Source organism: Pelobates fuscus, chromosome 4 (genome assembly GCF_036172605.1).
Source record: "Pelobates fuscus isolate aPelFus1 chromosome 4, aPelFus1.pri, whole genome shotgun sequence".
In the NCBI taxonomy this organism is placed as follows: Eukaryota; Metazoa; Chordata; class Amphibia; order Anura; family Pelobatidae; genus Pelobates; species Pelobates fuscus.
Window position 1 is genome coordinate 171568222 of NC_086320.1, and position 11947 is coordinate 171580168.

Sequence of the window (11947 nt, forward strand, 5' to 3'; positions counted from 1 at the left end):
TAACACAGATTGCAGAGAAAAGATTGCAGCTCGGAAATCTTAGCAGGAGAGGTCTGGGCAATTTAGATGGTGACAGACAGTGTATTATACAGGACTGGTCTTAAGTGCACTTGTCATCAAAAATTTACATGGTAGCATTTTAATACGCTACCATGTCATCTACATAAACATTGCACTATTATTATCATTGGCATTTATATGGCCCCAACTTATTCCACAGCACTTTACAATATTATAAAAGGGAAAATATAACAATAAATAGGACAATTACAACTGGTTACAGGTACAATAGATAACAAATTGATTAAGAACTTACTTGATTGAGCGTACAATTTAGAGTACTAGCCATTTATAGCAAATGTATAGATATTGCCAGGTTATATCTTCATGCATTTTGGTGGTTACCTATTTAGGCGATCTCATCCACTGGAACTATTCTATTTCTAACAGAGTTAATAGTGTAGCAGTTATACTATTTGAGGTTTACTGTTTTTAATGGACAGTGTCTTAAGTATGTATCATATTCGTTCATAATTGGGTCTCTAATCCTTCATCTGACTCCATAGCCATCCCCATTTAAATGAAGACTGTAAGGCTCTAGCAAAAACTGCACACAAATTTTGTAGCACCATTTTTATTTCCGCATTAACATGACTTTTTAATTTGATGGAGTACATTTTACTGTTGCCAATTCAATAGTGTCTCGTTTCCACTGAGCGGTATAGTTCGGGTCGGTGCGGTTCGGAAGGATTAGAATGGTCCAGCCTATTCAGGTGAGCGAGGGGCCAGGGGGCATGTGGGGTTTAGACCAAAAGCCTGGCGTATCATTTGTCGTGAGCATTGATGTTTTCCTGTCCGCCAATCAATGGATTGTATAGTGTGATGCCAGTAGCTCCTCCCTAACCGTACCGTACCATTTCCTATGGACCTACATCTAAAGGGGGCCCAGTAATGGTGCGGTTTGGTTCGGTTGTATGGGCCACTTTCATAATGGAAACACTCAAAATAGCCTACCAGACTGTACCGACCTGAACCATACCGCTCAGTGGAAACGAGGCATAGGTTTCCATTCATTATTGCCTTGTTGAACAGCAGAGTGCTTTTATAAATACTTTGATAGCTAGATTCCACAGAATGATTAATGATTGGCGAGTTACTTCACTGTATAATACTGGGGAGTAATAACTAGAACACTGAGTTGTGTTTGCTTGGAAATTGGTTTAAAATATAGTACAACATAGTGTTAGGTGATGATTATATCTAACTGGGCCGATTAGGTATCTGTTGCAAGGTAGTTGTCAGGGATCTGCCAGTCACTGTTTAGTAAATGGGTTCCTGTTGTTCACACATCGTGTGCTGTCATAATCAGCCCAACATTTACTGTCCCCCTTATGGCGAGGCCTCCTAGTCCCTCACCCTTAGCTTACATATTCACATAGGGTTATTCACTGTGAACTGTTAGACATTCAAACTGATTTCAAAGTGTAAAATATGGTATTGTCCTGCAGAAACTGGGACTGTTGGAGGGCCTGCATGATCTGAAACTCCCAATTTTAGGATGCTCAAGGAAAATATATAAATTCGGCACAATAACATTAAAGATTTACTCCAAGTATTATAACCACTACAGCCTGCTGTAGTCGTTTATGATGCCAGGAGATTCCTGGAACAGTTCCCTGGTAATGGGACAAACCATTGCTAAACATTACCTAGGTCCCCACTAAGCTCCAATGTTCCCTGATAGTCAAATGACATGGTTTTAACTTCTGCAAACCTGCGCAAGCAGGAAGCCATGGCTGTCATTATTCACTGGCTGACAGCATCAGTTGCACATAATTGATATTAGAGAGCCTAGAACTGGCTCATGACACCCTTATAATGCTGCCAGAGCTTTAGTTGCACCACTGACTTAAGAGGGGTTTAGCTCCATACAGGCAGCGCTTCAAAGTGAAAAACTGCATATACAGATTCTAGGGACCATAAGCACTTCAATTTACTGAAGTGGTCATGGTGCTTGGAGTAACCCTTTAATGCTGTCATACATTGTACATTATAGTTAGAACATAACTTTGATAAACTTACTATAAAAGTAAAAAACAAAACTGTGGGTTAAAACACTTCTGAAATCTCGGAAGACAATACGAGAAAGGGATACTGTTACCCAATGGATGGATGGACTGCAAAATATGCCCATTGCTACATTGTGTCAAAAATCTTCTTGTCCCTTAGACATAGTACTACATTGTATTATATTCTGGTGTAGTTAAAATTCAGTCTTTATAATTTATATCTAAACATTCTAGCTATCTCACACTGAAACCTTACCTTACTCTTTACAATATTTTTTACTTTCTCCAGTGTTTTAAAGGTATACTGTAAGCACCAAAGCAATTTTAGTGGAGCAATTTTGGTGTATAGATCATAACTCTGCAATCTCACTGCATTGTTCTCTACCATTTAGGAGTTAAATCACATTTGTTTCCTTTTTACAGCCCTAGCCACACCTCACACAGCCTCGATGAAAAAAAAAATATTAATTTCTAATCAGATCTTACAGCACAGTATGTTTACTTCAGAAATGTTTTATCTCCTGCTCTGGTAATGGAGCCTTAATCATTTACAGGTGGCTGCAAAATAACAGAGCAGGAGCAAGAAATTCTGTGTAATAAGAGAAGCCAAACAATTTAGTCTGTTCATAAAGTGTGCGGGGGTGGCATTTTAACTCTTAAATGGCAGAGAATTGGAGTAAACCTTTAAACTTGACATTGAAAATTGTCCAATCATGGACATTTTCTGTGCTTGGAAAGGTTTGTGTTAAATCTATACTCTTTCTTTATTTGAATTTCTGTTTATTTAAGTTGCAATCTATTAGATGTTACTGTTCTTCTATCGAACTTTATGATTTATGTTTATCCACAGATTTGGAAATGGAACTGCCTTTCCTCCGGAGCCTGAAGATGTGGATGATCCAACAGCTTATGTTACAAACTTGTCCTATTATCACCTGGTTCCTTTTGAAACAGACATCTTAGACTGAAGCTATCAGAGTGTGCGTTACACTTTACCTTCTCAGTGAAGCCTCTTGAGTGCTGCTGTTCTTGTGGCCTTTTCAACTAAAAACACGCCTGTTTGTAACTAGCACACTGATTAGAAGCCGCACAGATGCAGACAGCGTATCTGTATGTGAGCAAGAAGATTCAACGCCATCACCTTCATCTGGCGTCTTACTGCATGCCTATAGACTCATGCACAATTAGTGCATGATTGTAATGAAGAAAAATAAATACATTTACATATTCAAAAAAGCGCAAGTTCCAGCAGTAAACATCCAAATCCCTACCTTCAGATTTTTATTTTTTACCACACAAAAAAATATGCTGAACTAAAAAAAAGCAGGAACATTTTAAGAATGTGAGAAAAGAGCCAATGCAATCAAAGCAAATGCTTTTTCAATCTTATCTGGACATTTTTGTGTTATGTGATACAGTCTCCTGCCCTATGAATGTGTAATGAAGAGGTATATGAGTCGCAAAGAAAAAGAGTATTTTTGTTTGTAATAGTGTATATAATGGACTTCAGTATGTTTAAGGACATGCACAATGTACGTGGAGTCAGTAAAGAACCAAGGCCTATATAAATGGTCTTCATCTTGACAAACTCCCACCCAAAGTGCAATATTAACCTTAAAGCCATTGCTACAGTAGATTTTATAAAATATTTTTGGGTGGGTGTTTTCCCTCAAACCCGTAATGATTTAGCTGTACAATCTCGGTTCTGAGCTATGTATACTAACAGGAACTACCGTCGAATGTAAATAATAGTAAATTATTGAAAATCCTAAATTCTTTTATACCATACATTTTGAAATTTATTTTAATGAAATGAGAAAGTATTACTCACATTAAAAATATTTAATATCAATTTTTTTCTGATGTTGTTCTTGTTTAACATATCTGTTTATAAATGTCCACATATAGATCAAACAGAGCTCGAGTTCTACAGGAATAACAGCGTCACTGTACTTTTTCCCAGCAGGAAAGACGTTCCCATTAGGCTAAGAGGTGATCGCCCCCCCACCCTCGTGCGCTACTTAACGAGACCAGGGCCGGAATATGACGTCATATTCTGGCCCCGGTCTCATTAAGCTGCGTGCTGGGGTGCAGAGCAGAGACAGCTCAACTACCCCTGCGGCCACCAGCACAGACAGCTTTCTGCCCGGCCCCAGGTGCCGACAGCCCACGGGGAAGTTTCTGCACATTTTATAGTATATAATAGTTCGGATATGCATGCATGTCAATTTACTGTTAACCATAGAGATTTTTAGACACGAAGAGTGTACACAGCAGGTCTTCACAAGGAGCCCCCCCCACCACGTTGACTAAATGCTCAAAGGAAAATAAACAACAGGTAATGCTAAACAGTGAGTATATAATGGCGAACAACGCAGGGAAAGAGTGCTCAAAGCTTAGCTAAATCCCATGGCTACTATAAACCCAGCAGCCACCCACCCCATGTTATTCATAGAGAGAGGAGAGTATCCAGGATCTCAAGATAGCTCAATTCTAGGGCCCCGGTCAGTCTACACCCTGCATGGGCAAAACACAGTACTGCACTGGAGGGACAAGCTTCAGCCCACCAAGCCCGAATTGGATCTGTCGGTTCACCACATATACCGCGAATGGGTCTCCACACAATCTGTCCGGCACTATAGGTGGCTCGAGCCTGGATTGTGTCTGTTCCCGCCATCGTATCACCTTGTCCTCGTGGTGCTTGATCTGTCTCCATACTGAAGTCTGGTTCGCTGCGTGAGATGAGGACTCCCATTTGGCATCTGGATTCGGCTTTCGAGGAGAGTGGCTACTCAGAGGCTTAGGGGTCGGCTGGCACAGCCTGCATTCCAGTTTCTGCCAAAAGTTGATAAAGAGACTGTCGATCCTGGCCAGGATACCACGTTGCTCGTTGTTGGTAGTGGGGGAACATGCGTTTATCGCCATGTTGATGACTTCACCCCGTGTTCCAGCTAAGGAGGGGGTGGACTGGGATCACCACCACCGGTCCTGGGGGGGAACGGGGCACTGTTATGGATCGCCTGGCACCCCGACTGGGTACCTCCGTTGACAGACGCACCTAGTGCTTCCCGAGGGCTCCAAGCACTCCACTTGACACCATAAGGACTGCAGACCCCACAAACTGCTGCAGCTTGGTTGGGGTCTCGCCGTCTCCTACCCACCCTGGATCTATGACAAGGCTACAGGTTCCAGTGGGTGAACCTCTCTTTCCCCAGAGAGTGAAGCAGGAACAGGAACAAGCTGTTACTCCCTTGAATAAGCACTAAGATCGTGTATGAGGAGCATAGCAATCCCTTGTAGCAGATTCCCCCAATAAGAGACAGGACTCTAGATTGAGGGTGAAGTAGAACTGAAGGTTTAATGGTACAGCTGCTTCTTTTATACAGTATTTCCCCACACGGGCCACGTGGACCTTGTGGAGCACAGGACATGAAATGCACAATGCAAATTACATTTGAACACTCCCAGTTACTGTACACAAACCCTCCCCTCTGCCTGTGATACAATTAACAAAGACAATGGGATAACTCAATTAACTTTAGCAGAAAAAAACATACATTTTTACAAACCCCAAAAAGTACCCCAAAATACAACACATCCCCTGATAGCCCCGACCTGGCTGAACAACATATCCAAAAATCACCCAAATCGGTTCAGGGATTCAGGAAGTCTTATTTTTGCCCCACCGTGCACATGGTCCCATGCCCAAAACAGTTCCATACACTCGACGGCAAAACACTGGACAATCTGTTCCAGTTAAAAGTCCAATGGGGCAGAAACAGTACTTTTGAACATGGGTTATCACAGGGCCCATAGTCCCATGATAGGAGGCTGGCAAGCAGGACCCTCGAAAAACTCATGGCAAATTCCCTTAAAAAGGGGAGTTTGTCACAGGCACTGATTCATGAATTGTTGCTTCTAGGCCCCTCCGGGCTGGGAGATCGGCTGCCTTTTCCTTCCAGTGCGTGCTAGGCCACTAGTGTCATGTAAGGTAAGGAAGCTTTCAAAAAGTTAGTGACCGCTGCTTAGTGTGACAGATGGTCTAGGACAGTGTTCCCCAACCCCCGGGCCGTGGACCGGTACCGGTCCGTGGATCAAACGGTACCGGGCCGCCCAGGGGTGTGCGAGCCTGCCGGCTAATGCAGGGCTGGCATTGCCCAAGTGCCAGCCCTGCAATGTGCCTGCGGACCGGAGGGGAGATCAGCCCTTGAATAAGCCCTTGCTAAATGCTATGATGCCAGGAGGCCCCTGGGGGTTAAGGGGTTAAACCGCTCTCACATGGTTCAAACCAAAAAGCTTTCTCCTGCTCCAGATCTCCAGGTTGCTTCTGGTATTCGGCTTCTGAAATGGAATGTCAGGAAGTGCAGATTGACGTCAGGCATGGGTACTGCTGTTTGGCTAGAGTTGTCAGCTGATGCTCTAAGCCAATCACTAGTTTCTGGTTCATAAAAAATGTTTAACTTTTTTATGACTGGGGATTTAGTGATTGGCTTAGAGTGCCAGCTGACCAATCTGCGGCACCCCTACCAGTGGCACTCTGTGCTTCCTGACACTCTGTAAATAAAAGTGAACACATTAACACTGATATATTTTTTACCTGGGGAGATGAGAAGGTCCAAAGTTTTCCTGCCAGGCCAAGAGACCAAAGTCTTATGATGTGGTGTCCAGAATGAAGGATCACTTCACTTGTCCTTCCTGTTCCAATAGTCTTTTCTTCTCCTTCATTTGACACAGTCTTTTTTCTGACACTGTCTTCCCTTCTCCTTGGCTCCTTCACCTTTCAGCTTCTTTTGCGTTGTCCTGCTACTTCCTCTTTATGATCCCTTTCTGCTACTTTTGCTCCCTTCTGACCCTTCCTGCTCCTTGCTGACCCTTCCTGCTAATTGCAGACACTTCCTGCTCATTCTGTTCCTTTATGCTCCTTCTACTTTACCTTTGTGCTCCTTCTGCCCCTTCCAGCTCCTTGCTGACCCTTTCTGCGCATTCTCCTTCTTTACCTTTGTGCTACTTCTGTCCATTTCTGCTCCTTCTACTACTTTACCTTTGTACTTTAACTTCTGATTCTTTTTGCTCTTTTACCTCTGTGCTCCTTCGGTCCCTTCCTGCTCCTTGCTGACCCTTGCTGCTCCTTCTCCTACTTTACCTTTGTGCAACTTATGATTATTTCTGCTCTTTTACCTTTGTGCTCCTTGCTGACCCTTCCTGCTCCTTGTTGACCCTTGCCGCCCCTTTCTGCTCCTTTCTGCCCCTTCTCCTACTTTACCTTTGTGCAACTTCTGATTCTTTCTGATCCTTTACCTTTGTGCTCCTTCTGTCCCTTCCTGCTCCTTGTAGACCCTTCCGGCTCCTTGCTGACCCTTCCTGCTCCTTGCTGACCCTTCCTGCTCATTTTTGTTCCTTCTCCTTTCTGCTCCTTCTCCTACTTTACCTTTGTGCTCCTTCTGGTTCTTTCTGCTCCTTTACCTTTGTGCTCCTTGCTGCGCCTTTCTGCTCCTTGCTGCCCTTTCTCCTACTTTACCATTGTGCTCTTTCTGCTCCTTTACCTTTGTGCTTCTTGCTGCCCCTTTCTGCTCCTTGCAGACCATTCCTACTAATTTATGTTCCTTTCTGCTCCTTTTCCTACTTTACATTTGTGCTTCTTCTGTCCCTTCCAGCTCCTTGCTGCACCTTTCTGTTCCTTGCTGACCCCCCATCAGGCCGATCCGTACCCCGCGGTCATGTTCTCACCTGATCCGTCTTTGAGCGTCAAATCACCAGGAGCATGCCCCAAGTGGATACCAAGACGTTGGAAACCCGCAACGCTGCCTCGGAGCTCGCCCTAGGGGCTACCAGCTCCTCAATCCAAAGAGCCCCGAAAAAACATAACGAAAATGCTACCTGAAATAAAAGAACCTCATAAGTAGAGCTACATACCTCCAGAAGGACTTCCAACAACCGCAGCAGCAGAGCCCCCGAAATAGGTCGCCGCTTGTCGGGGCCCGTCTCTTTTTCCAACCTTTTAAAATGCGTGAAATGCAAAACGCCTTACTGACATCCGCCCATCCTACGAAACAAAACAAAAAAGAGAGAGCAGACAAGCACTGTTCGGCTGAACTACCGGCCGAACACGACTCTAATAGGGACAGGGTAATGGACAATCTACTGGCCTCGGATGAAACATCACGGCCCCTACCCATGGCCCACCAGCGGCCCCATAGCGCAGTATAAGCTTTCCACGAAGACTCCGACAAGGACCCCCGTATCAAGCGGCTCAGATGTCTGAAACCAGGTTCCACAAATAAGGCGGGAATGGGGTTCCCGTCTGCGGTCCTTTTCGAGCTGTCCTGGGATGCTTCTGCACTGTTCTGGGTCTCCTTGCACTGACCTGGGCCATCCGCGTGCTTGTGTGCTGCGGCATTCTGGACTTGCCGTGCGTCCTGATGTCAGCCGGCGTTGCACGCACCATAGGATGCATGCGTGATGACATCACTCCCTCCTGCGCCGGAAGAGAAGCGCACGGATTGCGCAATCTTGGACTCCGGATTCCTCCATTACCTCCCTGGCTCTCCTGACTCTCTGCTGCCTCTCTGCTGCCTAACTCAATTAACTTTAGCAGAAAAAAACATACATTTTTACAAACCCCAAAAAGTACCCCAAAATACAACACATCCCCTGATAGCCCCGACCTGGCTGAACAACATATCCAAAAATCACCCAAATCGGTTCAGGGATTCAGGAAGTCTTATTTTTGCCCCACCGTGCACATGGTCCCATGCCCAAAACAGTTCCATACACTCGACGGCAAAACACTGGACAATCTGTTCCAGTTAAAAGTCCAATGGGGCAGAAACAGTACTTTTGAACATGGGTTATCACAGGGCCCATAGTCCCATGATAGGAAGCTGGCAAGCAGGACCCTCGAAAAACTCATGGCAAATTCCCTTAAAAAGGGGAGTTTGTCACAGGCACTGATTCATGAATTGTTGCTTCTAGGCCCCTCCGGGCTGGGAGATCGGCTGCCTTTTCCTTCCAGTGCGTGCTAGGCCACTAGTGTCATGTAAGGTAAGGAAGCTTTCAAAAAGTTAGTGACCGCTGCTTAGTGTGACAGATGGTCTAGGACAGTGTTCCCCAACTCCCGGGCCGTGGACCGGTACCGGTCCGTGGATCAAACGGTACCGGGCCGCCCAGGGGTGTGCGAGCCTGCCGGCTAATGCAGGGCTGGCATTGCCCAAGTGCCAGCCCTGCAATGTGCCTGCGGACCGGAGGGGAGATCAGAGATCTCCCTCCCCGGTCTGCAGGCACTGTGCTGACAGCCGGCAGCGGAGGGAATGAGAGAGGACCCGGGAGCTCTTACCTGCAGCTCCTCCGGGTCCTCCTCTCGCGAGATTTGGAGCGTTGCCGCGGTAACCACGGCAACGCTCCAAATCTCGCGAGAGTGAACTCTAGCCCTGTAACTGGGCTAGAGTTCATCTCACCACCACCGGACCACCAGGGAATCCCCACCGGACCACCAGGGACTAAGAAATGTCCCCCCTCCTCACAGTAAAGGTAAGAGGGGGGAGAGGAGGGAGGGGGACATGAGAAGAATATGGTTATCAGCAAAAATCAGCACGGTTTTATGAAGCACAGGTCATGTCAAACTAACTTGATTGCGTTCTACGAAGAAGTAAGTAGAAGTATAGATCAGGGTGTTGCAGTGGATGTGATCTATTTGGATTTTGCCAAGGCATTTGATACAGTTCCACACAAAAGATTAGTGTTCAAACTCAAGGAAATCGGTCTCGATGAAAATGCTTGTTCTTGGGTAGAACATTGGCTTAAAAACAGAATACAAAGAGTTGTCGTTAATGGTAAATTTTCAAGCTGGACAGAGGTGGCAAGTGGTGTCCCTCAGGGGTCTGTTCTGGGACCCCTTCTATTTAACATTTTTATAAATGATCTTGAAGACAGCATTGAAAGTCATGTTTCAGTGTTTGCAGATGACACAAAACTTTGTAAAATAATACAATGTGAGCAAGATATTACTTTGCTGCAGAAGGATTTAGATAGACTGGAGGACTGGGCACTCAAATGGCAGATGAAATTTAATGTTGAAAAATGCAAAGTTATGCACTTCGGCGTAAAGAATACACAAGCAACGTATACCCTTAATGGAAGCGAATTAGGGATAACAACACACGAAAAGGACTTGGGAATTGTTATAGACAACAAACTATGCAACAATGTGCAATGTCAATCAGCAGTGGCCAAGGCCAGTAAGGTATTGTCATGCATGAAAAAGGGCATTCATTCTCGGGACGAGAATATCATTTTGCCTCTCTATAAATCACTGGTAAGACCACATATTGAATATGCTGTGCAATTTTGGGCACCTGTTCTAAAGAAGGATATCATGGCACTAGAAAAAGTGCAGAGGCGGGCTACAAAATTAATAAAAGGAATGGAACATATCAGCTATGAAGAAAGGTTAACAAATTTAAACCTATTTAGTTTAGAAAAACGTCGCCTGAGAGGGGATATGATAACATTATACAAATATATTCGGGGCCAATACAAACCATTGTGTGGAAATCTATTCACAAACCGGACTTTACATAGGACACGAGGCCATGCGTTTAGACTGGAAGAAAGAAGATTTCGTCTAAGGCAAAGGAAAGGTTTTTTTACTGTAAGAACAATCAGGATGTGGAATTCTCTGCCTGAAGAAGTGGTTTTATCAGAGTCCATACAGATGTTCAAACAGCTACTAGATGCATACTTGCAAAGACAGAATATTCAAGGATATAATCTTTCAATGTAGGGTAATAACTGCTTGATTCAAGGATAAATCTGACTGCCATTCTGGGGTCAATAAGGAATTTTTTGTCCTAGCTTGTTGCAAAATTGTGCTTCAAACTGGGGTTTTTTTTTGTTTTTGTTTTTTCTCTTTTGGATCAACAGCAAAGAACAGGTGTGAGGAAGGCTGAACTTGATGGACGCAAGTCTCTTTTCAGCTATCTAACTATGTAACTATGTAATATAAGTTTAATTAATTAAATAAATAAAAAAAAAGCCTCCCTACCCTCCTTACCCCCCATACACACACTGCCCCACAAACACTGCCCCATACACACACTACACACACTGCCCCACAAACACTGCCCCATACACACACTACACACATTGCCCCATAAACACACTACACACACTGCCCCACAAACACTGCCCCCATACACACACTACACACACTGCCCCGCAAACACTGCCCCCATAGACACACTGCACACACTGCTCCACAAACACTGCCCCATACACACACTGCCCCATACACACACTACACACATTGCCCCATACACACACTACCCCACAAACACTGCCCCCATACACACACTACACACACTGCCCCCATACACACACTACACACACTGCCCCACAAACACTGCCCCCATACACACACCGCCCCAAACACACACACACTGCAACTCTCACACACACTGCCACCCTCACATACACACTGCACCGCTGACACACACATACACACAATTTTGAGTCTATGTCTTTATGTGACAGTGTTTGTGATTTTCTGACTATGTATGTGTCTGCGTGTTTTTTTAATATATGTGACTGTTTTTTTTTTTTTGTCTTATTAAATCAAAACAAGCGGGCCACGGAAAAATTATCAAGCGTTTACCGGTCCGCGGCGATAAAAAGGTTGGGGAGCACTGGTCTAGGAGACAGAACTCTTTGGAAATAGTTCAAAAATGAGCATGGTGAGGTTGCAAAACACTTTGTTTAGTATAATAGTAAAGGAGCTTGCTTAAGATGTGTCCTTCCACCATTCAGGCCCTGACACCTATAAAGTCACATTTTAATACATAATATACACTGTTGGCATCTCCTACTAAAGCCATTCCCAGAAT

At 44.6% G+C, this 11947-nt stretch overlaps 1 protein-coding gene across 1 annotated transcript in view; it reads left to right on the plus strand.

Annotated features, from left to right (window-relative positions):
* PXDC1 (PX domain containing 1) overlaps positions 1–3921 on the plus strand; it is an 82385-nt gene extending 78464 nt beyond the window's left edge. Inside the window, exon 5 of the mRNA XM_063450546.1 lies at positions 2920–3921. Coding sequence (XP_063306616.1) covers positions 2920–3037 — 118 coding nt within the window. The 3' untranslated portion in view covers positions 3038–3921. The remainder of the gene's footprint in view (positions 1–2919) is intronic.
* The last annotated feature ends 8026 nt before the right edge of the window (positions 3922–11947 follow it).